We start from the raw sequence: 26629 nt of genomic DNA on the forward strand, positions 1-26629 counted from the left end.
GTTCGGCAGCCCGCCATCTGCGCGAGTGGGGCAGTGAAAAACGTGGCAAGACATACAGGTTCGCGCGGCAGAGTGATCGACGGCTAGAGACTCATGCGCCGTGATGAAATACCATTCTCAGGCCCATGGGTGATTAACCTCCCGTCTTGCGTGAACAGGATTTCACCAATTTGCCAAGCTGCGAATCAACATTACCGGCCTTGGCCTTAAACCTGGCCAGTGCCCAATTCTGCCTGGCCAAAGCAATGGCAGGTGCAACCAGGTTAGCGGGGGAGGGGAAATGCTAAGTGGCCTATAGAAGCTTGGCGCGATTATTCGGCTGAGAAACAACCCGATTTGGATGCAAGACATGGCGCGTGCAGAGAGAAAAGTCGAAAGGAGGATGACACACTCGAGGCGTGCTTGGAAATTGCCTGTTTTTTGTCCATTGCCAGGCAGTCATTGTCCCTGTTCCAAGCGCCCCGTCTCCTTTTCCAGAGCTAACGTCGAGGCCAATCCCCTTCCCAGGAAACTACCCCAGCCTGGAGATGGCCCAAGCGTCCCAATCATCAAGACCCAGTTCAGCACAGTGCAGGATCCAATCAGAAGCCGCTCAATGTGGGGCTAGGTTCCCAGGCAGTCGACCTGCTTGCGGCTTTCCGCGAAGAAACAGGCCCAACCTGTGCTCGACTCCATTTCATTTCGAACTACTGAGCTTCGCAACAAAAACGCCCTTTCGCATCACCCCCGCGCCTTTCATTCTTGCTGACGATTTCGCTGGCTGTCGCTCATGACACTAGAGGCTTGCTTTCTTCGCCGAATCGCCCGCTCGGCACCCTTTTAATTGTAACTTTACTGGCATCCAGGAAATTTTGGTACGTGGCCCTCTCCCCGTTCTCCGACCCGTCCCCGTCCCGCTCTCCCCATTTGCTGTTGACTGGCGCCGTTCCACCACCGTGGCTCTCGCAACACAACAATCCCAGCCAGACCTACGCGGTGGGTGAGCAGCAAAAAGTTTTGCATCGCGCCTGCGCAAGTCCTGGCATTCACCACACGACGGTCCGGTTGCATACGGAGCTCCTTTGCGCCCTTCTCCCCCGCCCTGCCACCTCACATGTCACCTGTGGGCAATCACTTTGCCCTACCTTCTCGCCCGAATCCTACCACCCTTTGCGCTTGGCCGTCTGCATCTTACATCATCGTCTCTTCGGCTACATTTGCTCCGCCACCAACTAACTGTCTGTCTAGTCGACTGTAGACACTAGACATTGAGATACCCATTTCCTGCCGAGCATCCCCGCCGGCATTTGCATGTTGCTTGGCCCCGAAACTTAGACATCATCGGAGCCGGAACGCGCCACCTTTAGCTTTTGGGGCGTCTCGCAACAGACTCTACCCCTTTCTCTCTCGCCGTTCTACCACGACGCCGCCGTATGCGCCCGCTCCGGAATCCCTGGTACCGTCCAAAACGCGACATCTTTGTCTGGTGTCAGTGCCCTACCACTGGCGCCGTAACATAAGGGAAGCGAGTTGCCCACCATGTTTTGGCGGTTTGGCGGTTACGCCAACGTCTCCACCATCGATAACATTCTTGAAAAGGAAAACTTTACACTCGAGGACCTTCTCGACGAGTCCGACCTCATCCAGGAGCTGAAATCCCACAATTCAAAGCTGGTCGAATACCTCCGAGACCAGAAAGTGCTCGAGAAACTTCTCGAGTATGTCGTAGTGCCTAGGCTCGAGCCTGTCGCGGTCCCCGATACCAACGACGATGACGACGAGGGGAAAGGCAAGGGCTTGTCGCTCCCCTTTTCCAGGCCGCGCGCGACATCCCGGGCGGCCGATAACGGCAATGAAGAGGAGGGCGAGAAGAAGCGCAACAAATATGCCTTCATCGCAGCCGAGATCTTATCGTCGGACAACTGGTCTATTTACGAGGCTCTTATGGAGAGCAGGTCGCTGTTGCGCGACTTTTGGCGATTCCTGAAGCGTCCGGTTCCCCTCGACCCTCTCCAAGCGAGCTATTTCACAAAAGTCAACGAGTCCCTGTTCGACAAGAAGACGGAGGACATGCTAGAGCTGCTCAAGTCGCTAGACAGTGCTGTTCCTGACATGCTCAAGCATGTTGATTGCCCGATGGTGATGGACCTGCTGCTCAGAATCATAAGCCTAGAACGGGCAGAGAGCGGGCAGGGAATTGTTGAGGTACGTGCTAGTATTTGCCATCTACGCCTGTACATTCTGACCGGTGACCTGTGTGCAGTGGCTGTATACGCAAGATGTTATGCCGACTCTACTCTCCTTCCTCGGGCCAGAGCACAGCTGGGCGACTCAGACCTCGGCGGGCGACTTTATGAAGGCGATTATCACCGTCTCGGCCAACGCGTCGCAAAACGAACAAACTTGCATCGGCCCTAACGAGCTCACGCGTCAGCTGGTGTCCAAGCCATGCGTTGAACAACTCATTAAATACATGCTCGGCGGCGGAAATGCATTGACCTGTGGTGTTGGCATTATAATAGAAGTTATCCGAAAGAACAACTCCGACTACGACCCAGATGGCGTCGAATCCGGATCTACACCATCGAGCCGCGATCCCATTTACCTCGGAACTCTTCTCCGCCTCTTTGCCCAACATGTCCCCGACTTTATGAACCTCGTCACGACTGCCCCGGCCCAGAAGGAGCGCCATGTTTCCACCTTTGGCGCCAGAATCGAGCCATTGGGTTTCGATCGCTTCAAGACATGCGAGCTCATGGCGGAACTGTTGCATTGCAGCAATATGGGACTGCTCAATGAAGTGGGCTCGGAGGAGTTTATTGCCGCACGCGATGCGCAGCGTCGTCGCCTACGTGACGAGGGCCAGCTACTGTCGCTGCGTGGAGAGGACGCTCCTTCGACCGAGGATCTCGCCATGCGCATGTCACATTCGTCTCCCACAGATGAAGGCCGCAGGCTCGAAGTCACTAATAGTTCCGCCGACGACGATGGCTTTGAGGAGGTGACGCACGGCGCCGACGAGGACAGCTCGCACGGTGTCGAGGAGCTCCCAGAGGTCCCGACACAGGGCCCGATATCAACGTTTTTGGATAAGGACGAAGACGATTTTGTCGATGAGCCCTTGAGCTCACCGAGGCTACATGTCCGCGAGATCGATGAACAGAGCGAGGAAATTAGCCAAGAATTCGAGGAGCCGGATTTGGTAGTCCCGCCTCTTTCCCCAGTCAAGAAGCAGGCTACACTGAGCACGGAAGAGCCTGCCTCACCGAAGGCCAATTTTCTCGCTCTCTCCGACGAAAAGAAGCCCCAATCGTCGTCTGGGGAGGCTCAACAACTGGCAGATGTTGACATGTCTGGCGACGCAAACGCAGAGCCGGAAAATGCGGCCAAAGCCGATGTCGACCAGCCAGACTTTCTTCCACTTGTGCCAGCTGTCTCGGAGTCGGCTGTCTCGGAGTCGGAACCGGCGAGTGTAAAACAGCCAGCTGACGAAGCCGTCGAAAAGAAACCGGCAACTTCGAAGGAGATGTCGCCACACCCAGAAGATACCCCCGCACCGCTCTTCTCAACCCACAATGCCCCGGTAGTCCCAAACCCGCCGACTGGTGAGGGTGGTGCACCATCGGCCCCACCCGTGTCGGAGGGATCAGCGACTGCCCCTACTGCTCCTGAGCAGCCAGCAGCTCTTGACATCAGCCAGACAGAGGCTAGGGAGGCCTCTATTATTGTCGGCCACATGAGCGAACCTACCACGCCTATTGATGACAGCCCCATCAGCCCGAAACCCGTTGTGGGTGACTACCTGAAGATGCAGTTCGTCGAGCACCGGGTAGTTCCCTCAATTCTGGGCTTCTTTTTCTCCTACCCCTGGAACAACTTCCTCCATAATGTCGTATACGACATTGTGCAGCAGGTTTTCAATGGTCCCATGGACCGTGGATACAACCCTACGCTTGCTATTAGCCTCTTCGAAGCCGCCGATATCACCAACCAGATCATCAGTGGACAGCTGGCAAGCGAGAAGTCGCAAGTTGAAAATAAGACTCGCATGGGCTACATGGGCCACCTGACTCTGATCGCTGAAGAGGTGGTCAAGTTCACAGAGCGGCACCCCCCTGAGCTTTTGAGCGAGACTGTTTTGGAGAAGGTTATGGCGCAGGACTGGATCAACTATGTTGAAGGTGCCCTGGCCGAAACGCGGGAGCGTGATAATGCCATTCTCGGCGGAGTACGGCCTGAGGTTGCTATGAGCAATCGTTTGGGTGCATCTTCCCTGGCAGGTTCTGGGCTCTCCGGCCTAGGATCTATCGGTCTTGGAGTTGGCGCTGGCTCCAATGCTCTCGCCGAGGCGGGGCTGAATGGGGGCCAAGATACGGCCGAAAACTCCGGCAACGGCGGGCTCGGACCTTTCGCCATCAGCGCCGGGACTCTTATGAGCGGCTTCGGTAGCTCCAGTGATGAAGACGAAGACGAGGAGCAAGAGAGCGAAGAGGATGTCAATAACGAGGTTGGTTTCTTTCCATATATTTTCCCCCATGGACAGTTTCATAGTCATGCCCCAAGTCCAAGCGGGCAATCATGGTCGGCCTCAGGAAGCTCTCTCGTCAATGAAGAGGCTCCGGAGGTGAATTGTGTGGAAGATGTCGGCAGCGACGAGGATGGCATGGCTCTTGACATGCCCCTTTCCGAACCGGAAGCCCAGAGGCCAGTAGCCTTTACTGAGGACGACTCTTCCGACCTTAACGAGGATATAATCATGGTCGATGACCCAGAATACGACCGCTTCTTTGACGACTGAGCGCAATCTGAACCCGACCAGAGATAAGCATTGAGCTGGGCAGCGTCTGACTACATGAGCCGGTTGATGGATTTACCTATTGGGAAGCGAGAAGACAGTGAAGGCTGGCCAGTGGAGTTAGAGCTTGGTGCTAAGTGGGATTTCTTGATTTTATTCGTCTTGTGTGCCGAGCGATTTTACGATATGATGCTCGAAAGCGTTTGCGTCTGGTAAAACGGGATGACTCGGCCCAAGGGGCGATGCTTTTTGGTGTGTCTGGTGAAGATTCAGGAGGCGTGACTGCCCTCAACATCTTTCCCCAAGCCGGACCGCCCCAACCAAGCCACGCCTGCTCAGCAATGATCGAAATTCGGACCTCCCACCGTATCTGCACTTGGTCGCGCCTTCCATTCCATCACGGCCCAGGACTTGCTACTTCTCCGATTTTGATCTCCTTGCCCCCTGAACTCGCTGTCTCGTAACCCTTCGTCTCAAGCGAGGCTACAAACTTGCAATGACTTCCCACGTTCCTCGGTGCATACTCTGAACCAAGCGGCTAACCGACAGCAACAAATAGTTTCGGGCATATACTGACCCGCTTAATGCAAACTCGTCAACGTCAATGAGCCCGCCCTCCATCCCGCCCCCACCACCGCCACCTCCGCCGCTGAACATCCCCCCCTCGCGCGCACGCCTCCAACTGGCCGCCCGGCTGGCCATGAATAAGCGCAACGCAGTGGCAGCGGCGAACGGCGGCCAGGAAATCGGCTCCCCAACTTCAGATGACGCCAGTGGATCTGCAAGTTTTAACCTGCCCGCCGCCAACGACCGTCTGCGCAATCCATTCGCAGATGACGAAGAGGACGAGGATGGAGCCGGCAGCGGGTCTGGCAGCGATGATGGGGAGGCAGAGAACGTGGAGGGTGGCGGCGATGGCGTGGGCGGCAGCGCTTGGAATCGCGGCTCATGGTGGCGCGGTGTTGTGCGCAGCGCCCAGCGCGGCGGTCGGGGCAAGGACGCCGGCGTTGGTGGAGAGCGCGGAAGCCGCAGTGGCGGCAACAGCAATGGCAAGGAGACCGAACGGTTTGGTGACGGGCGTGACGACAGCGACGAATCGGATGGTCCCGGCGACGAAGAAGACGAGGTTGACGACGAGATCGAGGACGAGGAGTTTGGCGACTTTGCCATGCCCGAGGTCGTCGAAGGTGGGCATGTTCCTGCTGTGCCCACTCCTCCCACATCCGGGTCTAGCGACTTGGTCTCCGGCATCGATCCCGCACGCGAGAGAATCCTCGTCAAGCCGCTACCGGTGCACCCGAACTCGCTCAAGAGCAGCGTCAGCCCCTTTGGCAGCCTGTGGCCCTTCTCGTCACAGGGCTTTGGCCTCAAGGACAAGAAGGACGAGACCGAGGCAGTCTCGGGCGACAGCGCAAAAGACGGCGTCCTTGCTGCCCCGACTGCAAACGACGCGGCTGCCGTGGACAAGATCACGGAAGAGCCGGTCGAGCTGGGAGCCGACGAGGGCGTCGTCGACGAAGACGGCAAGAAGATCGACCGCGCCATCGAGGCCAAGCGGAGGACCAGCATCGAGGATCCCGACGACGACGACGATGACCAGGTCGATGTCGGGGAGGAGATCATCGTGGGCAGGTCCGGGATCGCCTGATTGTTATTGATTTCGGCTCTTGTGATCAATGCAATGCATATGTGCTCAACTCACTCATTGCGATCTGCCGAGGTCTATTTATGCCAGTGGGACGGACGTGTATGCCTCTGACGTGAGTGCGGACTGCCGGACTGGCTGGTTGACTTGCCACGGCGGCGGTATGGCAGGGCGGGGCAGGGCGGGCGGGGATAGAAGGGCGGCTGGCGAAAGGTATATATGATGTGTTTGGACGGCACAATGAGGGTAGGCCTGGACGGGTAGAATCACTGTTCTGGTGTAGGGATAGATGGCTGGGTGTCTTTCACTCGCCGGTCGTCGCCCCACTTCCCTGGCGGCGGACGAATGGATCTTCTTTGATCGTGTATGTTTACTGTAGTTTTAGCTCGTCGCATTTGTTCTGTCTCCCTTTCGGGCGGCTTCCCCTTTTGCGGAGCTCGTTGAATGATGTGAGAGGTCTTCGGTACACGCGCGCAACTGTGTTACAGCTTTGTCGCTCAACAAGGCAACAAATGGTATTAAGAGGCGAGCTTCCGACCCTAGGTCAAGCGGTAGTACAAGTTGTTTCACACATCTATCTTTACTCGAAACTCTCACTACAGCATCGCAGAAAATGCGCACTCATTCTTATCCAAAAGCCAGAGCCTGCAGCATACCAGGACACACGCACATGGTTCTTATCCAAATTGTTATCCAAATTGACGCACTCGGAGCGACTTCCAACAGCCGGCCGCCTAGACATGGGAACGCATCCCAACTACCAACCTAGCCCTCAATCCCGAACCGCCAGCTTTGAGGCGTGCTCACTGAACCCATAAGATATCGTACCGGCCATGGGTTTGCATTTCATCCGACTATTCAGGTCGGGGTCGTCGGGAAGCGCGGGCTTGTCATCAAGATTGCTTACAAACATGACTCTTGCACGGGGGGGCTGAAACCAGAAGAAAACACGAATGGGCTTGAGAACGGTGACGCTGCTGTCCACGCCCACACGCACCTGGCCCAGCGCCGACGACGCCCCATTGTCGTAGTGCAGCAGGATCCCCTCGGGCATGTCCTGGGCCTCGGTGTAGAACACCTGGGTCGCCACCACCTTATTGAGGGACGCGGAGCTGACGTAGTTGACGCCCCTCACGAGCAGATCGTTGAGAGGTCCGATTTCGGCGAACTGTCTCTCGTGGTGTGCGCGCGGGTCAGACGGGGCAGAGAGCGAAGACGACGAGGGGGAGCTCCCCGCCGCCAAAGGGCGGCAGTAGGTCCCGAGGTATGGGACGGCGCTGCCCTCGGGGGGTTCGCCGTAGACCAGTGTTGTCGGGTTCTTCCGGCGCCAGCTGTCCGCGGCTAGGCGGCGGCTCCCTGGGCCGAGGATGACGTCTCCTGTGAGGTGTTTGCGAACCTGGGCATCAAAACATCAGCTATTGCAGAAAGGGGGGGGGGCCCCTAAAAGTGCGGTGCACCGACAAGAATGTTCACCCCAAGGGTGACGGGGCGGACGCCTATGATCTCGATCTGGTCTGTAGTAGACACGGGCAAGTAAATCCAGGCCGCGTTGGGCTTGTGCCACGGTTTGATGCGCTCGAAGGAGGTCGCGGCACAGGCATCGCCCGGTCGGTGGGCGTGGATTCCGACGAGGAGACCCTTGGCGTGGAAAAAGGTAATGCCTGTGACCGAGTCGAGCTCGATGGTGTGAAAGTGCAGCCACGGTCGCTTCCTGTCGATAAATATGGTGCACTGGCTCAGGCTCGGAGGCGATGGTGTGTCCCAGATGCGGAGACCCGGAGCGTTTGGCGGCGGCTGAAGCTGGAGGAGGCCGTCTGTGAAACACGCCGTGAACCCCTCCAACGCAGACACCTCTTCGACGATGAAGGCAAAACGGTTGGTCCTCCTCTCCCGGCTGCACGACGGACGCTCGGGGAGCCGCTCCAGCTTGCAAATGCCCTTCGCGTCGATGGTAAACCGGATCACGGCCTGCGAGAGGATCAGGGGGGAGACGGCCTCGGAGGAGCCGGCCGGATCTATGATGACATCGTCCGGGCGACACAGCCGAAGCGCGCCCCGCCTCTCCCAGCTGGCAATACTCGATACGGGCATGCTGGTGGCGGGCTCTGCCGGTGTGTCCGACAGGTGGGCGGCCAAGGCTAGCGTCGAGACGGCCCTCCAGAACAGCAGGTGCGGGCAGTGCCGCTGGATCATCTCGACCAGCTCAAGAGGCAGGCGAGTGAGCTCCCCGAGGTTCCAGATCGAGGCCATCGTGTCTAGGGCGGCCGGGGTCACGGGAGAGGCGCCGGCAAGGCGCAGGGGATGGGCCATGGGCCACGGGCTCCTGGCCGCGCCGACAGTGAAGAGGCGGGCGAGGGCATCGCCTCGCTCCAGAGTGCATTTGAGCAGGAAGATGGCAAGACACTCATGGTGGACGGTGACGTTTACCTGCCGCTCGCAGTTGCACCCCGACCTTAGGCAGAGGGTGACGCCACCGACGACAATGTGCTTGGCCTTGTGCAATGGGAATAGGAACGGCTGCTCGACGACTAGGCAAGTGTCTGAGCCTGCCTTCTCAGAGACTAAATTTCATGTTATGGGTCGCAAGTCAGCCGAAGAGCGACAGAACAGCAAGGGCGACGAGACTGTCGACGGATGGTGGTTGCCTTACGTGCGACGACCAATTCAAGACCCAGCACATCATCCCCACAGGCCCCGCAGCGGGCTTGAAGCTCCACATGTCTTTTCAGAGGGACGGCGGGCTGTTGTAGCCGCTGCTCTAGCCCCTGTAGCTGCTCCGGTGAGATCAAGGACATGTTGGTAGTGAACAGGAAGCGGCGCGATGTAGGTCTTGATTGAAACAGCTCTCTCTTGGTTTTCGGCCACGGTTTGGCAATGCTGCGCGTGAGTCACTCCTTTTGCGGTTGGAAATTTAAACAGCCAACGAGGTAGCCAAGGCTGCGCGCGGCACTGCTTGGAGAAGTTGCAGCTCTGGTAACTTAAATGGAGCGACTCCTTTATCTGTTTGTCACCCCGCCATTTTCACTTGTTCGCAGCAGTCACGGACAGCGGAATGGAAATTACGGCTTCCTACATGGTACTGGCCATTCTCGAGATCATTCCTTCGTCATGTCATCACCAGTGCCCAATACTTGTGAATGGAAATCTTGCACTCTCCAGTCTCCCTCACAACGCGGTGCGGCTAGGTGAACAATTTCTCCATTAGTGGTCTCCGTACGAATACAGTAGTAACGCGTAATCGGAGGCGTCTGGTGGGATCGGATTCCCAAGGATTACTGAATACGGAAGTACTGTGTAAGATATTTCGTAATCCACGAAGGTGCCAATTCAGGGCGCACGCTTGGCTGTGGGGGGGGTCTCGCGGCAAGACGGTGTCTCCACCTGTGCCATCCACCTGTGCCATCCAACCTGTGCCATCATATCATTGCCTTCCCGACCTGTCGAGCTGTCGACGAGCTCTCCATCCCATCAGAGCCCTGGCTGCATGTTTCTAGGCCGGCCCGCTCACACCGAAGTAACATCCAATGCGCCCGGAAAGGCCATGTCTTGGCGGCCGTATTCCGTAATCCACTCCGAATCGCTGGCCGCAATGCCTCGGGAACAGACAGTGCATACCCCTCCCTCCTCTCAACGGCGCGCCGCACACAGCCCGGCCTCTGTCGAAGTGGAACGGCCGACGTGGCTCGTTTCCAGTGGAAGCTTGCACCTCCCGCTGAATTTGGACGGCCCCATACGGCCCTGCATGCTGCCGGCTAAAAAAGCCGTGTGTCGTCAATGACTGACTATCCCGGGCGACGGCCCGCATCTGCTTCGGGCATCATTTTTCTTCTTTGCGCCTTTGAATGGCTCTAGCGTCGCGTTGCTCTCAGTCTGCGGTCCATTGGCCATCTCGGACTTTAACCAGTAGGTAGGTCCTGCCTAGCGTGCGTTGTAACTCTAGCACTCCTTCCCTAAACCAACCCATCCATCCTTGGGCCACTATAGTTGCTAATCGGATTTGCTCGGACTCGCAGACACGCTCTACAATGCGTCTACCTACTTAAACTCGCGCGACCTACCATCCGATCTTGCTCCTCGTTGAACTTTGATCTAGCAACGGGCATTGCCAGCTAGCGAACACCCTTCATTCCGATAGCATCACGATAGCAATCCTCTCGCGCCCATTGCTTCCGCCGCCACCTCGAGCGATCCGGATCAAGCATGGCAGCCAACCCCACCAATGGGTCCTCCCAGCGCTCGCCGGCCGAGCGTGGCGCCGACACGGAGGATACTGTGCAGTGCGAAACACCAGGCCTGCTGTCGAGGCTGGCGCATGCAGGCAAAATATATACCATCAAGGGGTTTGTGGCTCCCATGATGTGGATGCGCGAGTGGAAGGAATACTTTCAACCGCCCGAGGGGGGGCCCAATATCGTGAAGACATACGAGTCCCGGCCAACACTTCCAATCCGGTGAGTTGGTTCGTTCCCGACACACGCACGCATCGTTCAGAGCCTAACCAAGAGCATCGGACAGCATCTTTTTTCCCGCTTCCTACGACGTGACCTCTCACAACCCACTGCCAACCCTCTTTACCATCCACGGAGGCGGTTTCTGCCTCGGACACGTCAGTGACGACGACGCGTGGAACCGCGCCTTTGCTGATGAAAACGACTTACTCGTCGTCGCCCTCAACTACTCTAAAGCGCCCGGCTATCCTTTCCCCACCGCAGTGCACGACGTTGAAGCGCTGCTTCTTGCCGTGCTGGCCGACGAGTCCATCCCCATCGACCGCCGCCCCCGCACGGCTTCTTCCGGCCTCAGTCGCACCGCGTTGCTTGGCTTCTCGGCCGGCGGCAACCTGTCGCTCAGCGTGAGCCAGCTGCCCAGCGTTCGCTCCCATCCGCTCGCCCCTGCGGCCGCACTCAGCGTCTATGGCGTGCTAGACCTGAGCGTGCCGCCGAACGAGAAGCTTGCCAACCGCCCCTGGAAGCCCTCGCTTCCCTCCCCTCGCGGTGACTCTACCGACGGACTCGTTGGTCTTGCCCCCACATTCGATTGGACGTACATTCCATATGCCCACGACCTGCGCGACCCGCTGCTCAGCCCTCTTTTTGCCCAGCGCGCGGACCTGCCGCCGTTTGTCGGCATCGTGGCTGCCGAGCTGGACATGTTGGCATTCGAGAGCTGGCAGCTAGCGTGTCGGCTTGCGCGGGAGGGCGCCCAGTCCCACGGTGGCGGCGGAAACGCGGCGCGGCAGATGCCCGACCGCAAGAGCAAAGACGCAAAGTTGCGCGTCTGCGGGCGCGAAACAGAACCCTCGGCCCGGACTGGCGAGCTGGAGGGCATTGCGCCGGCGGAGCCCGACGAGCGGTTCGCGTTTGAGGAGAACTGGGATGGAGGCGGCGTCAAGTGGATGCTCGTCCCGGACGTGCTCCACGGCTTCGACAGCGAGGGTTTCAGGGCGCTGATGGGCGGCAAGGAGGCTATCGCGGACGCCGTGGTAAAGACAAAAGCATATACCCCCGAAGTTGGAAGATGGTTGAAGGATAGGGTGTGGCGTCTGTAAGGGGTGTAAAACAGTCTCGCATGTATTCGTATGCTGCCTAATCACTTTTTTATAGGTAATTCCACTATTTACAACAACCTGCCCCTGGCTAGGGGTATGAAGCAAAGGAAATGTCCACGTGGTCCAAAAAGAAAATAAGCCGGCCTGAGGCCTTGAGGTGCGTTATTCCAAACAGAAATCCCCGCTTGCCCGCCATGCACATGTCCTTAAATGAGTATATCCAGGAAAGGGGGAAGGAAAACAGAACAAGAACAGCTAAAACAAGAAACACGCCACATTTTATATACTGGGCTGCCCGCCCTGCACTCTCTCCCCCAGTATCCTCCCTCTCGTCACCTTGCCGGTCCCGCGAAGTCTCCGACTGCCTATTGGCCGGAAAACAGCTGCCTACCGTGGTCGTCCAGCTGCATTCCCAGGCTCCCAAGCTGCATGTCTGGGACGCCATATCCGGGAGCCTCGAGGTCGCTCACTGCCTGTCCGTTGGCAGGCAGCGGCGGCGGCGGCGCGTCCGGCATAGCCCCTTCCGTACAGGCAACCACGTTGTTGTTGTTGTTGTTGTTGTTGTTGTTGGGCTGCCGCTGCGCGGTCGGCATGACCCCTTCCGTAAAGGCAACCCCGTTGTTGCTGGGCTGCTGTTGCACGAGCGAAAAGGTAACCCCGCCGTTGTTGTTGAACACCTACTGCACGACTGCACTAGACTCGCCCTGAAAGGCAACGCCGTTGTTGTTGGCCAGCTACTACTGCTACACAATTAGAAAGGCAACCCCGTCGCTGTTGTTGAACTGCTGCTGCTGCTGCTGCTGCTGCTGCTGCTGCTGTCCTGGGCCGCCGCCGCAGCCGCTGTCGTCGAGTGCCGTATCCGGGACTCTAATAAAGTTGAAGTCAAATGCGCGGCCGGTGAACTGTAGTTCCGGCGCCGCCACTAGTGCCGCCGCGTAACCCCCCTCCTCCTCCCATCATGCCCACGCCGCTGGTAGCTGCGCCGCTGTTATACCCCATCTGCTGCCGGTGCAGCCGCTGCTGCTGCTTTCGCTGCTATCGCTGCTGGTGGTGGTGGTGATGGTAGAGCTGCTGCTGTTGTTGCCACCCACTCTGTTCCAGCCCCTGATGCGGACCCATTTGCATCTGGCCTGCGTGGCCCGGGAAGGAAGCCGCCATCTACCGTCCCGGGTATCCGACGGGGGGGTGGGAAGAATGTATCGCCGGCTGTGACGGATGCATCGCTGGCTGGGAAGGGTGCATTGCCGGCCGGGATGGATGTATTGCCGGCCGGGAACGAGGCATCCCCGGCTGGAAACGACCCACTCCTGGCTCGACACGACGCATGGCCTGCTGTTTCCAGTACTCGTATGGGCTCGGGTGCGGCTGCGGTTGCAAACCCGCTTGCGGCCCGGGTCCCATCTGCCCCTGCGGCACGTCGTATCCGAGGACAGGCTTTCTGCCCGGCAGTGCCTCCTGCGGCACGCCCATCTGCCCCTGTGGCTAGCCGGAGCCTGGGAGCATTCTGCCTGGCATCGCCTCCTGGTGCATCTGCGGCCCAGCCTGCATTTGAGGGCCTTGCAGTCGGGGTGGCCAGCGGCACGAAGTGTTTGGCCCAGCCCAGTCTAACATCAAAGATGACTTCGATTCGTACCCCGGAGAGCATAAGCTCTCGGACTCCGACCAGGGCCCGAACGCGTTCGACGAAGCTCGTCTTGGCCCACATCTCGGCTGTCTCCTGGGCGGTTGGGATTCGTTGTGGCGGCTGCACACGCGCAGGCACCCGCGCTGGGGCTGCGCGGACCTCTTCCGGCCTTTGCTCCGCGCCGCCATCCGACGACTCTTTGACCCTCGCTCCGCGGCGCCTTTGAGGCTGCGGCGACGGGGATGGCTAGGCGGCCTGCTGGGCAGGGGCAGGTGCAGGGGCGCGGGCGGGCAGAGGCATGGGCTCGGGTGCTGGCTCAGGCGCGGGTTCGGAAAGTGGACGGACGGGGTTTTGATAGAGAGTGTTTGGTAATTCATGACGCACCTTCCAAGGCTAGTGGGTGCCCTAGGAGTAGAGGTTTACTATAAGTCGCCTCGTGCAACGACCTCATCCCTTTCACGGAATCCAACGAACTCCATGAATTCTCAACCGTCGACATCTTGACGGCGACGCAGATAGATAACTGTTGCGTAGACGTCAGATGTTGCCCCGCCTATCCGTCGATCAAGAGAGATGAGGGTGAGAGGTAGCCGCTGGAAAGCAAAACTTTTCTGCTGTTTGTTACAGAGGAAGATGGGGGAGAGCAACCAGGAAAGGGGGGGGGGGATAAATAAGGAAATAAGGGAAACGAAGAAGCAAAACAAGTCGTAGATTTGAGTAGGAGCTGTATTCCCTGCGTTGGCTGGAGTGGTCTGGATAATTGCTCGTAGACACAACTATCCTGCTCTGTCGTGAAAGGTGATGGATGACTGGGTTCCGGATCAAAAAGAGGTTAGGAGGTCGGGGGGGGCCGTCACATACCTATATATACTGCCACGAACGAGGCTTAAAGTTCATCAATCTCTGGTCTACCGGCCAGAAAGCCACCGATTCTGCTAAAGTCTTGCTCGAAACCTCGAGGTATGTCCGAAACGGTGAAAGAGAGGCATCTCCGAAATAGTGGCAGCAACAGGCAACAGGTTATCTCTCCATTCTCCACCAAATTCGATGACACCAAATCAATATGTGCTTTTCCCCCGGTCGTGTAGAGAGATCAGTCATACTGAACTTTCATATCCGAGTCTCGATAGCACGCCTCGCCTTCAGCCTCAAGCCCGGCCTCACAATATGCCTCTTTCGGAAATAAAGGTGGACCTTGGCGGGTTGATTGCTGGGGAATCTCCGAGACCTAGGTAAGCCATCCGCACGCTAGATGTGTGTAGACACAGAGTGGTCCCGGCTAGGTCAGTGCCTATCATAGCCGATGTAGCTGGAGCATCTACTCGGTACCCAGGTATTTCAGACGTGGAGTTGTGTAACTAGAAAGTGGCTTTGTGGAGATGTCAACGAGTTTTTAGAGCACAGCAAGCGTAGGCATGCTCCCAATCCAACGACGATTGCCTAGCTAGCTAAAAAAAAAAAAAAAAAAAAAAAAAATAAGGCGTTAAACAGTGTTTTTAACAGTCTACCCCATCGTCTTTTTGTTAATTCTCTTAACAAGCGAACAGGAGTTGTAAAATGCAGTAGACAAGTCTCGATAATTCGGCATGTAAGTGGGACGTTTTGCCACTAGTAGGGGCCGGTTATATAAGCCCCAGTTTTTGCCCTTCCCTTCAACGAATCAACTCCCTGTGGTGTAGTTGGCTATCACGTTCGGCTGTAAATGTCTGTTTGTATACCGAAAGGTCACCGGCTCGATTCCGGTCGGGGAGAAATCTCGATTTTTTTTCTTTTTTCTTTTTCTTTTTGCGTTGGACAAATTTTTACTCAAACAGCCAAGGTTCCAAGCGTTGACATTTGCGCATTCATCAATTCCAAAGGAGATGGAATTTTAGACAAATCTTTCTCCTCTCCTAGGCTGAGTGGGTTCCTCTCTTTCTCTCGAGTCTGTAGGTACGGAAGTGCAGTGCTCCGCAACGCGAAACCTTGATACCCCGCCACCTAAGACAGCTGAAAGTTCGATCAAAAGAGAGTGAGAACAAAATTCGGGCGTCTCCACAAGACCTTCTCTGTGACTCATTGGCAGCAGAATTTTCGATAAAACAGCATCACCATCACCAAAATGAAGGCTAGTCACAATACGAATCCTGTGAAAGCCCCGCTGCTAGTTGTTAAAGTTTCTCCTTCTTGGAGTGCTTTTCTTATCATTTTTATCTGTTCTTGAGCGATTACTCGGTAGTGGGTGGCCGCTGCCGAAACACTCCACCACTTGCAACAAGGCCCCAGCCCTACCCGCCCTGGAGAACAAGCTTCCCACAACACAACAACACTCTTCAACTGCACGGACGATAACGTCTTTAAATGTTGTCTCTCGTCTTAATCTTTGCAGACGAGTTCGGAAACCAATACTCAGAAGCTTGACGGATTTAATGGGCATTAATCGCCGTGATGTCTGGAGGACGACGTCGTGGCCCGGCATCGGAATCTGCTTGTGACAATTGCCCTGTTTTTTTGTGATTTTTTTTGGGACGTTGTTGCTAGTTTGAGGCCTTTCCGCGGCCGACGACACGAGAACATACGATGCCGATACTACACATGGGTGGCAAAATGGGGATTCTGCTGGGCGAGAGCCTCGTGCCTATTTACAACTGCTTTGACGGCTCAAACAGTCGCCGTTATTTTAGACATTGAGAACCCGTGTCCTCCGAACCTAGTACGACACGGCGCCGACATCTAGGTGACCGGCGGCGGACCCCAGCAGCTAGACGGCAAGGGGCCGGTGGGTGGCGTCTTCGACGGGTCCACATCCACCTCGCCTTCGAGACGTGCAGCGACAAGTACTACTATCTCAACAATATCAAGACCTTCGCCATGGTCACCGTCGGGAACGGGGGTGCCTATGTCCTCGTCGAGGCCTGGAAGCTCGAGAGTCCCCGGGGGGCGAAGGAGTGAGAGGGGGAAGGTGGTTAGAGGGATGATGGGCCGGTGTGTGGTTTTGAGGTCTTGGAAATTTGAGAGCGAGCGTGCGAGGCGGTTCAGAACTTTGGATGTTCGTTTTATTCCCTCTATTCTCTTAATCCATGTTTATATACCTATACCGAATCATTCTTCCATCCCCATGGTGCTCAAACTACCCAAATCAAAGTCAAGCTGATTATATTCAAACACGTTATTAGAGAAAGTGGTTGAGCGTGTTTAGGGGCTGATAGTATTGGAAAGCGGGAATTAGATTGTCCGCATAATTAGACACGCTTTGTATAAGGAAACAAGTTTGAACTATCAAGACGTCCGTTGGTTAGATAGTAGTTATCTTATTTAACCTGGCTTCAGCCAGCAACGGTTCCGGGACGTGATTGGAGTTTTGAGCGAGTGAAATACAAGGTTCAACTCTGACCAATCAGGTGGTTCGCTTGCTGGAACTCGGGGATGCGGGCCTATAATTCGTGGTGTGGTAGTCACGGTGTGGAGGCGACAGGGGAGGGCGGCTTCTGAACGAGAGGGATTTGCGGGGTGTATGAGCATGAGTTTGTTCATTGCTAGGGGGCGTGTGCGTAAGAATAATAGAATACGGCGGACATGACATGATCTAGGGTTAACGTTATCTCTTTTCAGTTTTAACCTAGCTCGACAGCAGTCCCCTTTTCAGGGCGGAGGAGAATGAAAGCCCCAAAGCTCCTCAAGTATAGTTGCACGTATGTCATGAGTAGGTAGTCTGCCGTCTCGGCTACAGTTCCCATGGTGACAGACTATTGTTTTGTTGTTGACAACAATGTATAAGCAGATGCATGAAGCTGGGAGAGACTGTCTCTTTTCCTTTCCTTTCCTTTCCTTTCCCTTTGGCTGTCCGGCCACCGGCACAGTCCATACCGCCTATTATGCACACCGGTGTACCTGTACATATATATACACGCGCACGTTGAACCAGGAAGCGATATACCGTATTGCATATTCCATACCATATACGCATGCACCCCAAAGTGCAGTTGCGCTTCCGCTGTCTATCCACCCTCGAGCCCAAGTGCTTCGCAGCTAGGTCCGCTCGACGCGGTATGACTCGGTGACGGTGATGCCGTGCGGAGGCTTGGTCCGGCTCTCGCCGTCCTCGAGATCCGACGTCCGCCGCTGCTGCTGCTGCTGCCGCTGGCTCTGGCGGTACTCGTCGAGAATCTCCTCGTCGGACGTGTTGTCGGCCACGCTGCTGCGGCGGCCGCGGCCGACCGTCGTGCGCGTGAACGGCCCATTGACGCCGATCTTGACGTCGGTGAAGCTGATGTCGTCGCTGTTGCGCTTCGCTCCGTCATTGTCTGTGGCTGTGTCGACGGTGCCGCTGGCGCTGGCCGCCTTCTTGAGGGGCAGCGGCTTGCCGTCGGCGCCGACGGCGCCGCCCCCAATGGTCCGCAGCACGTACGACGAGTCGTTTTGGTGGGGGTTGTTGTTGTTACTGCCCGACTGCTTGTGGTACCCCCCCGACGATCCCTCGCCGTTCCGCAGCCGCTTGAACACGCGCTTGTACAGCGGCCGGCACACAGGGATGCCGATGCAGATCAGCGTCACCGCCATCTCCACCGCCGACCACACGATCAGGCCAACGCTCGTCTCTATGGGTGGGGTGGATGGGTTAGCGGGGCAGAGTGAGAGGCAGTGACAGTGATAGGGGGCAGGGACAGGTGCATGTGCTCACTGAGATAGTCGGGCGAGTAGAGCCCCTCAACCTCGGTGGTCCGCTTGATGCCGGCGGCGGCGGCGCTATTGAGGCAGGCGTGTCAGACGGCCACCAACATGACTAAGAAACAAAGGGGGGACTAACATCAAGCCTAGGCTCATACTGCCGGCAATGGTGAGCTTTTCCCGCTTCTCCATTTGGAGAGGCCAGACGATGATCCACGGGAAGGTGGCGTAGAAGAAGTCGGCGAGAATGGTCGACACTATACAAGAAAGGGGCAACGTGGTAAGCCAATGTATGCAAGACAATGCTGCGCTGCACACTCACCACAGAGAATGTACGACGTCGGCCGCGTGTCGATGGGGCAGCGACCGCCCGGGATGCGGCGGTCGTAGACGTAGTCCAGCGGGATGCAGCTGAGCCAGAAGCACAGAACCTGAGCTTTTGGGGGAGGGTCAGCTTGTTCTGTACATATGTGAGAGTCAAGACGGCAGAAAAAAAGCACACACCGATAGAGGCCAGCACAACCAGCGTCATCATGGACCAGATGGCGATGCGGTGCCACTGGATGGTGACGAGGCGGAGCAGGAAGAAGCCGAGCGAGGCCTTGGCGATGGACATCCCGACGATGGCGAAGCCCTGGCCGATGCACTCGTACAGCGTGGCCTTGACGGCACGCTCCATGTCGCCAATCTCGGCGAGCGTCTGCCCGAAGCCGTACGTGCCGGCCACGTGGATGAAGATGTTGTAGATGAGGAGGAACACCTGTGTTAGGGAGAGGGTATTAGCACGAATCTCTGGCCTAGCCGTCGACAGGACAGAAAAGAAAAACGTACAAAGGCGACGAGGTAGACGTGGTCGTCGAGCCCATAAGCGGCCAAGCACACGATGCGAGTGTACAGCCGGAGGAGCAGAAACACAAATACCAGCGCCGTCAAGAACCACATCACCCCCAGTGCCCAAGGGGCGTCCCCGCCGAAGCCCATCGTTTATCGCGTCGTCGTCGGACGCTGTGCGGCGTGCGTGCGTGCTTGGCTCAGGGGCGGTTCTGAGTTTGTGTGTCGAATACGCGTGCCCCGGTAGACAAGTCGAGACACTCGGTCGTATAATGGTGATGGGGCCTAGACGAGAAGGACTTGCTTCTTGTCAGGCGGGTGCCGTGCCGTGCCTTGCCTTGCCTTGCCTTGCCTTGCCTTGCCTTGCCTTGCCTTGCCGTGCCGTGCCGTGCCGTGCCGTGCCGTGCCGCGTCCTGCCCACTGCCACTGCACCGGACGTCGAGCCTCTTAATAAGGATTTGGGTAAGCCCATGGGAAGGTAAGGTGAGGGAGGTCAAGCCTGACGGACGGGGAGAGCCGCAGGAAAGAAGGGCACGGAAGGAAGCATAAAAAACGCCTTCCGGCTGGGGGGGGGGGGGGGGGGGGTGCTATCACAGGGCCCAATCGGGGCATTTACGCCCCCCTCCCGACATTTCACTGGAAACTGGCAACCTTCACTGGGACACTGGCAACCCCCCAGGGTCTTGACAACGGTTTATTAGTATCCGCCAGAAGAGGCAAAGAGCATCATGGAGAACTTCAGACAAGTGAAGAGGCCGGGCTGGACAGAAGGACGCGGTGCCCCTTTTGCAGTCTTGCATTTCAACCTTTTGCTGGTCATCTCCTCGGCATCTTTGGAGTTGACTGATTGTTTTCTTTTACAACTTCAGTGCCTATACGGATATCGCCCCTGTATTGCCACTGCTGGAGACCACAGTCGAGGCATTAAACGAGCAAGCCATCACGGTCAGTCGGTCGAAATAATCAGTCACTGGTGACCGTGTCGACGACGAGGTGACAATGTGGATGTGAAATGTGAAACCGCAGATTCAGACAAGCCCCGGCGTGACGTGCCGTCACAACCAGCTTGTCGAACTGGACGGCGGTGGCACAACGAGGGGCCGACTAATTCAGTTCGGTCATCAGGGTCCAATGACAGCAGAGGGGAGCGGTGGGGGTCCTCGGACAAAGTGCCTTGTTTCTTTTTCTGACGGCTTGGCTTTATCTGCGGAACACGACCGGCTGAGCCGTGGTGCCAAGGCTCTGGGAATGGCAAGGACAAGCCTTTGATCCCGGCAGGGTGGTAAAGGGGGTCCCCGCCGTCAGCACCCGACTAGGTTGTCGTTCTCTGTGGCCCGGGGTCTGGGGCGGGGGAACTTTGGCGTGAGCCAGTGAGGTTCGAGGTGATAAGGTGGTGACCAGCAGTCCCGGCCGGGGTACTGGCGGGCGGCCCAATCACCACACTGCCAGTTCGGAGCATTCTCCCGGGGCACGGATGGAGCCATTCGCGGCAAACAATGCCCCCCGCAGCACGTTCCAGTTGCTTTTCAAGAGGGCACATGTCCCGGGATAGCAGCACACGTCCTGGGATAGCAGCACACGTCCTGGGATAGCAGCACACGTCCTGGGATAGCAGCACACGTCCCGGGATAGCAGGAGTCGAACGGACCGAATGGCGTCTATGCTTGGTCGGTTTGGGGAAGAGATCTTTGTTGATTCTATGGCGAGAGAATGTCTTCAACGCCCTCGGTGAAGTGGTCAACCGGTCGACCTGTCCAGGCCCTCTGCCGCCTCTCCTCTCACCGCCGCCTTTGGTTTTATTATCATCCCGTATTTGGAGTGTGCTGCATCTGACCCCAGGCAATGGCGTTTTAGAGGAGGTGGTGGTGGTAGCCCTGGTGGAGGTGGTGGTGGTTCTGGTGGAGGTGGTGGTGGTCCTGGTGGAGGTGGTTCTCCCAAGATGGCAAGCTGTTGCCGAGCTATTCTCTGTGGTTTGCTGCCAGTCAAGGGCGGACCGGCTCTGGATGGCGCGGGCAGGGAGGAAAGCGGCACACCCTAGCTAGTGGGTGCGGGCGGACGTTTCCGCGATTGGCTCCCGTCGCTGGCAAAAGCAACCATCCTCATGCAGAGCCTGACAAGGTGAGGGTGCTGAGCTTGACTTTTCTCTTCCGTAATCTCTCCCACGTCTCTTTTCTTCTGCAGCAACGACGATCACCATCCTGCGGATCACTCCGTATCCGGAAGGAAATTCAACAGAGAGGGAGTGCGCCAGTATATTTACCTACGAATGGCGCCTCCCGCCGACATGTTGACCAGCTCATCCAGCATGGCCTCTGTGTCTGCCATTGGTCTTGGGCCGGACGGGTATGGTTACAGCACAGGACAGGAGCACTGCACAGTGTGCATGGGATACCGTACGTATGTAGTTTTGGGGCTTGCCGTCCGCATCCAACCTTACCGCACTGAGCGAGCAGCACCTCGCCACTGCACTGGGCTTCACCCACTAGAGCACAACAGGAATCGTGAAGCTGTTGGACAGCGTTCGACGATGCTTACACCCCGCTTCCAGAGGCCTATCTCCCCCAGAGTCCAGAGCCCTTCATAATAATGCGCTCGCTCGCTCCCTACTGTGTGCCATTCTTGGGTCCGGCACCGCTGGGCCAGCTTCCCCTTTCTCTTCTGAACCCGCCAACCAACATACCCACCTAACTCTTGCCCCCGTCTCCGTCTAGCTAGCACCAGATCTTGCTTACAAGTGCACCTGAGACCGAGTCTGGCACCGTGACGTGACCCAGACCAGACATGGCTTCAGCGTCCCAAGGGCGGGCCTCGGACTGGGGGTGGGACTGGGCCGTGGTGATCGGCGGCGCCCAGACCCACAAGCTGGGCGCCCTGGTGCTGGCCTCGGCCGCCGCCCTCTTCTCGTGGTTCTTCATCTCGTACCAGACGTCGCCGCTGAAGCGGTATCCCGGGCCGTTCCTGGCCGGGTGGACCAACCTGTGGCGCCTGTGGCAGGTCGTCGGGGCCGACTACGGCCCGACCATCAAGCGGCTGCACGAAAAGTACGGCCCCGTCGTCCGCATAGGCCCCAACCTGCTGGATCTCGACCTGCCCGAGCTCACCCGGACCATCTACAACACCGACGGCAAGTGGGTCAAGGTATGTCATTGTTGACATGCCCCTTTATTGGTGTGCACGGTTCTGATTGTGTTCTGTCCAGTCCGACTTCTACAAAAACAGCAGCTCCGTCATCAATGGCAAGATCACGTATCACATGTTCAGCGAGACGGACAATGTCGAGCACGCCCGCATGAAGCGGCCCGTGGTGCGCCACTACTCGGTGCCCAGCGTGTTAGCCACGGAGCCGCACATGGACAAGGTCATTCAGGAGTTCATCGACCTGCTGCAGGAGCGGTACGCCGGGCCGGGGAAAACGTGCCAGTTTGGCGACTGGCTCGGCTACTACGCGTGGGACTTCCTCGGCATCGTCACGTTCAGCAAGAAGTTCGGCTACATGGACAAGGGCAGCGACTTTGACGGCACGCTGGCCATTGGCGACAAGTCGATCGACTACCTGGCGCTGTGCGGACAGATGCCGTGGACCGACTACTGGCTGGACAAGAACCCCGTGTACCCGCTGGGGCCGCCCAACATCTCCAACGTGACCAACATCGCCGTGGCCAACCTCACGGCGCGCCTGACGGGCACCGACAAGAACTTCGACCCGGCCAAGCCCGACTTCCTGCAGTACTTTATCGAGTCTAAGTCGACGCACCCCGACATTGTCGACGACAGCGCCGTCGTCGGCTACCTCCTCCTGAACCGTAAGCCTCTTCCTATCTCTCTTCCGCACAAAAAACACACCAACCCTCTAACTGTCTGCCTCCTAGTTATCGCCGGCGCCGACACGACGGCCATTACGATGCGCGCGCTGTTCTACTACACGCTCAAGAACCCGCGCGTGTGGAAGAAGCTGCAAGACGAAGTGCGCGCACACATCGCGCCCGGAAAACCCGCGCCGCACGCACAGGCCCGCGCGCTGCCCTACCTCGAAGCCGTCGTCCGCGAGACGCTGCGCTACCACCCGTCGGTATCCATGATCATGGAGCGCATCGTGCCGGCGGGGGGGCTGGCGCTGCCGGACGGCAGCGTGGTGCCGGGCGGCAGCCACGTGGGCATGAACCCGTACATTGTGGGGCGCAACAAGGGCATCTTCGGGCCCGACGCCGACGAGTTCAACCCGGACCGGTGGCTGCAGCGGGCGGGCGAGAGCGACGACGCGCTGCGCGACCGCATGACGCTGTGGAACACGGCCAACCTGGCTTTTGGTGCTGGTTCGCGTATCTGTCTTGGACGTAATCTGAGCCAGATGGAGGTCTACAAGGTCGTGCCGACGCTCATTGCGACGTTTGATATCGAGCTGGCCGACCCCAATGAGGTCTGGTGGTCGTCGGCCCGCTGGTTCTACCGCACCAAGGGCGTTGTGTGCAACCTGCGGCCGAGGCGCGGCTGATGATCGTGCGCATGGTTTGGTGGGGATTTATGGATATAGGTATGGAGGGGATGGCTTGACGAGAGCTAGCTGGCGGATACCCCTGGTAAACAGTTGGGGGGGGGGGGGGAGGGCTCAGTCTTTGACTCCGACGTTTCGTAGACTGCTTTGGAGTTGAGTGCCTTATATGATATATCCATATGATATATCCACGACTCCAATGATTAGATGCCGTTCCGCTTGTGAAAATAAGACCCCGGAACCATTGCCAACTGAAACCAGATCTATTTCCCGCTGGATTAGATTGAAAATGCAGTCGGTGCCCGAGTCCGGGACAGCTGAGCTGAGTCGCGGAGACTTGATACCAAGATCTCCATGTATTATTATGTCCAACTAACTCAATGATCTAGATAGCCAACCATGTTGAATCAACGACAGCCATACTGATATGATTCTCTATTGAAATCTAGACCCACAGCCATCTGAAAAGACTGCTCCAATCCGGGTATCTCATGCGAATTCAAACTCTAAACAATGCTCGGCCGGGCAAAGCCAAACACATGAAAACAAGTAAATTGCGAGCCTAATCGCACCTCTATCGACCAGTACCCCTGCCTACCCTCAGTCGTAGACCGACGCCTTTGACCACTTGGACGCGGCGCGGATGCGCTTGCCGTAGACGAAGAAGACAAACGGCACCGGCACCAAGAGCACCGCAAACCCGCCCGTGATGGACGAGCCGGGGCCGACGCCAATGTTGTGGTAGAGCGGCATGACGACGAGCGGGAACGCCGAGGCGAAGGCAGAGCGCAGGAACGTGTTAGCAGCAACAGCCGACGCGGCGTACATGGTGAAGGTGTCGACGAGGTAGTTGAGGGCGGCCTGGAAGATGGTGAAGAAGCCGGTGCCCAGCATGACGAGGCCCAAGCACGGCGCGATCCAGTGCACGCTCGGGCTCGACGTCCAGCCCACGACGAACTGGCCGGCCGAGAATAGCACCGACCCTAGCATCATGGGCGGCAGGCGCTGCTCGGGCACGGCGCGGTTGCCGGCGGCGCGGTACGCCTTGTTGTAGTGCAGCTGGTTGTAGACGTTGATCGCGGCACCGATGACGGCGCCGATCAGGATGGCCAGGAACGGCAGCGTGGCCACCAGCGGCTTCCAGCCGCGGATCTCGCCAAAGATGATGGGCACCGCCCCCAGCTGCATGTACAAGATGCCGTAGCAGAAGCTGGCGTAGAGCGCCACAAGGAAGCAGATGGGGGTGCAGAGCAGCTGAACGGGGCGGAGAAGGAATTTGTGGGCTAGCTCTTCGATGCTGACGTCCCACTCCTCGTGTCTGGCATGGAGAGCCCAGTTTCCGCTGTCGACGCGCAGGCGTCGGGCTTTGTAGACCAGAAGCAAGGGCGGGTACGTCTCGTCAATGAATACGAGCGCGAGGACCAGGACAAAGGACTGGAGAATGCCGGCCAGATATTCTGTCCAGCGCCAGCCCAAACTGGGCTGTGCCACCACGGCAGCCGATACGATGGGGCCTGGCGTTTGCGAGGCGGGGTTAGCAGAGTACCGCAACACAAGGGGCTACATGAGAATCAGCCATATACCTAATATTGGCCCGCCAACCACGGCCATCGCGTAGCCGGCTATGGCGATGCCCCGCTCGGTCGGGGCGAAGAGGTCTCCCAAGACGCCTCCGGTATTCGTCACGGGCGCCGAGGCGAAGAAGGCGGCGAAGAAGCGCGTGATCATCAGGGTTTGAAAGTCCTTTGCCGTGGCGCTCCCGAAGCTGAAGGCGATGGCGACAAACATGGGGGCCATGACGGCCACGCGCCTGCCGTAGACCTCGCTGAGCGGAGCCCACAGCAGCGGGCCCAGTCCGAAGCCGACGAGGAAGAGCGAGGTGCCCAGCGTGGCCACCTGGGTGCCGACGCCGAACTGTTCGGCCACCTGGAGGGTGCCGGCCGAGTAGCACGACGAGGCCCAGGTTGCTGTCATGGTGGTCAGGCCGTAGAGCATGGTGGCGGTGACTTTCTTGCCCAGGGGCCAGTTGATGGGCTTGTAGGGATCGTCTGGCCCGTCAAAGTCGACGAGGTCGTCCTTGCTTGTGCGGACGTGGGATAGCGGATGCGTAAACTGGACAGGCTGGCGAGACCTCAGCCGTGAAAGGACCGTGTCGGTTCTCGACATGGGGCGGGCCAGGTCGGTCCTATTCTTACCTGTCGAGACCGAGATCGAGGCTGCGGCGCCATTGCCGGCGGTGCTTGGTCTTCTTCTGCTTCTGGATCCCGACCCCGATCTCCCCGACCTGCGCGACCGTATCTCACGGAGGCTGGGGCGGTGGCCATCGTAGTCGCCGTCGCTATCATCGTCGTCGTCTGTGGTAGCGGGCCCATCCTCGCCGGGTGTCTCGGATGAGGCGTGGCGGATGTCTGGGTCTGCAGGCTCGCGCGCCTTCTCGTTGAGGGCGAGACTTAAACTCGACATGTTGTTGTCACTGGCATGTACGCCGTGTTGGTTGGTTCAATTGTTGGTTCAATTGGGCAGGTGCGGTACCTGAACTCGAGTCGCGACGGGTCACTGGCACTGCAGGCCAACCTTGAAATTGGCCGCGAGGCCGAGGCGCGGGGTATGGCTTCCATTTTAATTCCCAGTTCAAACGCCAGTGGAGGCGATTTTGGCCGACCACGACCTATTACCTACCTGACGCACTAGCGGTCACTGCACGGGAATGGGAACATGTTGGGAAGCTAGCCGTGCGGCCGTTTTCGTGGGGCAGGGTGGAGACGCGATTAGACGAATGCCGACGTCATCGCTACACAAGACCCCCAAAGAGCGTTGGTCTCGAGGGGCCAAAACCCAATTACAGAGAAATACACCAATGAGACGGAGGGAAGGGCGGTCGGAAATAACCTCGGCTGCCCACAAAGGCGCGGCCAAGTCCGACAGGAGCCGGCAACGGCAAGAGCGGCTCTGGCCCTACTTCTCGGCCCGGGCATGAGGGGGCGCAGGGCAGAACCTGTTTGAATCCCCGTTAAAGGGCAAAAAGTTAAAATTGCCTGTGCTGTGGTCAACTGCACCTTCCTCCGGTG

The 26629-nt window shown here is 57.8% G+C and overlaps 10 protein-coding genes and 1 non-coding gene across 11 annotated transcripts; 7 read left to right on the forward strand and 4 right to left on the reverse strand.

Moving 5' to 3' along the window:
* Positions 1-1294: 1294 nt before the first annotated feature.
* On the forward strand, positions 1295-4777 carry B0T26DRAFT_781732 (SIT4 phosphatase-associated protein-domain-containing protein; the record flags this gene model as incomplete). The annotated part of the gene is made up of 4 exons (XM_060446712.1): positions 1295-2184; positions 2243-3376; positions 3485-3584; positions 3663-4777. Exons 1-4 carry the CDS (start codon positions 1519-1521, stop codon positions 4775-4777), a joined length of 3015 nt encoding a protein of 1004 aa, XP_060294577.1. The 5' UTR covers positions 1295-1518.
* A 658-nt stretch (positions 4778-5435) lies between these two features.
* Positions 5436-6401, forward strand: B0T26DRAFT_607988 (uncharacterized protein; the record flags this gene model as incomplete). The annotated part of the gene is made up of 1 exon (XM_060435848.1): positions 5436-6401. A coding segment is annotated over one exon (966 nt), but the record flags the coding sequence as incomplete, so codon positions are not given.
* Positions 6402-7191: 790 nt separating this feature from the next.
* On the reverse strand, positions 7192-8939 carry B0T26DRAFT_651407 (uncharacterized protein; the record flags this gene model as incomplete). Its single annotated transcript, XM_060438272.1, has 3 exons — positions 7192-7591; positions 7640-7815; positions 7881-8939. Coding segments are annotated over 3 exons (1635 nt in total), but the record flags the coding sequence as incomplete, so codon positions are not given.
* A 1069-nt stretch (positions 8940-10008) lies between these two features.
* Positions 10009-11967, forward strand: B0T26DRAFT_742044 (alpha/beta hydrolase fold protein; the record flags this gene model as incomplete). The annotated part of the gene is made up of 3 exons (XM_060444055.1): positions 10009-10026; positions 10653-10870; positions 10935-11967. The coding sequence occupies 3 exons, from the start codon at positions 10009-10011 to the stop codon at positions 11965-11967; spliced, it is 1269 nt and encodes a 422-aa protein (XP_060294580.1).
* B0T26DRAFT_360126 (uncharacterized protein) lies at positions 11913-12839 on the forward strand. The gene has a single exon (XM_060434598.1). It carries the CDS (start codon positions 12078-12080, stop codon positions 12720-12722), a length of 645 nt encoding a protein of 214 aa, XP_060294581.1. The 5' UTR covers positions 11913-12077; the 3' UTR covers positions 12723-12839.
* Positions 12759-13862, reverse strand: B0T26DRAFT_360148 (uncharacterized protein). The gene has a single exon (XM_060434599.1). The coding sequence runs from the start codon at positions 13670-13672 to the stop codon at positions 12956-12958; it is 717 nt and encodes a 238-aa protein (XP_060294582.1). The 5' UTR covers positions 13673-13862; the 3' UTR covers positions 12759-12955.
* A 1393-nt stretch (positions 13863-15255) lies between these two features.
* B0T26DRAFT_t165 lies at positions 15256-15343 on the forward strand. Its single transcript has one exon. It is a non-coding gene; the product is annotated as a tRNA-Tyr (tRNA).
* Positions 15344-16177: 834 nt separating this feature from the next.
* Positions 16178-16522, forward strand: B0T26DRAFT_753391 (uncharacterized protein; the record flags this gene model as incomplete). The annotated part of the gene is made up of 2 exons (XM_060445673.1): positions 16178-16238; positions 16308-16522. 2 exons carry the CDS (start codon positions 16178-16180, stop codon positions 16520-16522), a joined length of 276 nt encoding a protein of 91 aa, XP_060294583.1.
* Positions 16523-17599: 1077 nt separating this feature from the next.
* On the reverse strand, positions 17600-19219 carry B0T26DRAFT_648993 (uncharacterized protein; the record flags this gene model as incomplete). Its single annotated transcript, XM_060438049.1, has 6 exons — positions 17600-18168; positions 18252-18316; positions 18378-18495; positions 18561-18674; positions 18743-18998; positions 19070-19219. 6 exons carry the CDS (start codon positions 19217-19219, stop codon positions 17600-17602), a joined length of 1272 nt encoding a protein of 423 aa, XP_060294584.1.
* Positions 19220-22070: 2851 nt separating this feature from the next.
* Positions 22071-23656, forward strand: B0T26DRAFT_716917 (pisatin demethylase). The gene is made up of 2 exons (XM_060442299.1): positions 22071-22207; positions 22269-23656. Exon 2 carries the CDS (start codon positions 22323-22325, stop codon positions 23559-23561), a length of 1239 nt encoding a protein of 412 aa, XP_060294585.1. The 5' UTR covers positions 22071-22207; positions 22269-22322; the 3' UTR covers positions 23562-23656.
* A 13-nt stretch (positions 23657-23669) lies between these two features.
* B0T26DRAFT_716918 (major facilitator superfamily domain-containing protein) lies at positions 23670-26255 on the reverse strand. Its single transcript, XM_060442300.1, has 2 exons — positions 25145-26255; positions 23670-25075 (listed from the first exon to the last, which is right to left on the reverse strand). The coding sequence occupies exons 1-2, from the start codon at positions 26022-26024 to the stop codon at positions 24162-24164; spliced, it is 1794 nt and encodes a 597-aa protein (XP_060294586.1). The 5' UTR covers positions 26025-26255; the 3' UTR covers positions 23670-24161.
* Between the last annotated feature and the right edge of the window lie 374 nt (positions 26256-26629).

Source organism: Lasiosphaeria miniovina (assembly GCF_030549165.1).
Source record: "Lasiosphaeria miniovina strain SMH2392-1A chromosome Unknown B0T26scaffold_5, whole genome shotgun sequence".
Classification (NCBI taxonomy): Eukaryota; Fungi; Ascomycota; class Sordariomycetes; order Sordariales; family Lasiosphaeriaceae; genus Lasiosphaeria; species Lasiosphaeria miniovina.

Bases quoted from the DNA above. Each gene is read 5' to 3' on its own strand.
- B0T26DRAFT_360126 (XM_060434598.1), top strand. From the start codon at position 12,078: ATGTCCACGTGGTCCAAAAAGAAAATAAGCCGGCCTGAGGCCTTGAGG.
- B0T26DRAFT_360148 (XM_060434599.1), bottom strand. From the start codon at position 13,672: ATGTGGGCCAAGACGAGCTTCGTCGAACGCGTTCGGGCCCTGGTCGGA.
- B0T26DRAFT_716918 (XM_060442300.1), bottom strand. From the start codon at position 26,024: ATGTCGAGTTTAAGTCTCGCCCTCAACGAGAAGGCGCGCGAGCCTGCA. The intron at 25,076-25,144 runs GTATATGGCTGA...CGCAAACGCCAG, and splicing joins GGTTGGCGGGCCAATATTAG to GCCCCATCGTATCGGCTGCC.
- B0T26DRAFT_716917 (XM_060442299.1), top strand. From the start codon at position 22,323: ATGTTCAGCGAGACGGACAATGTCGAGCACGCCCGCATGAAGCGGCCC.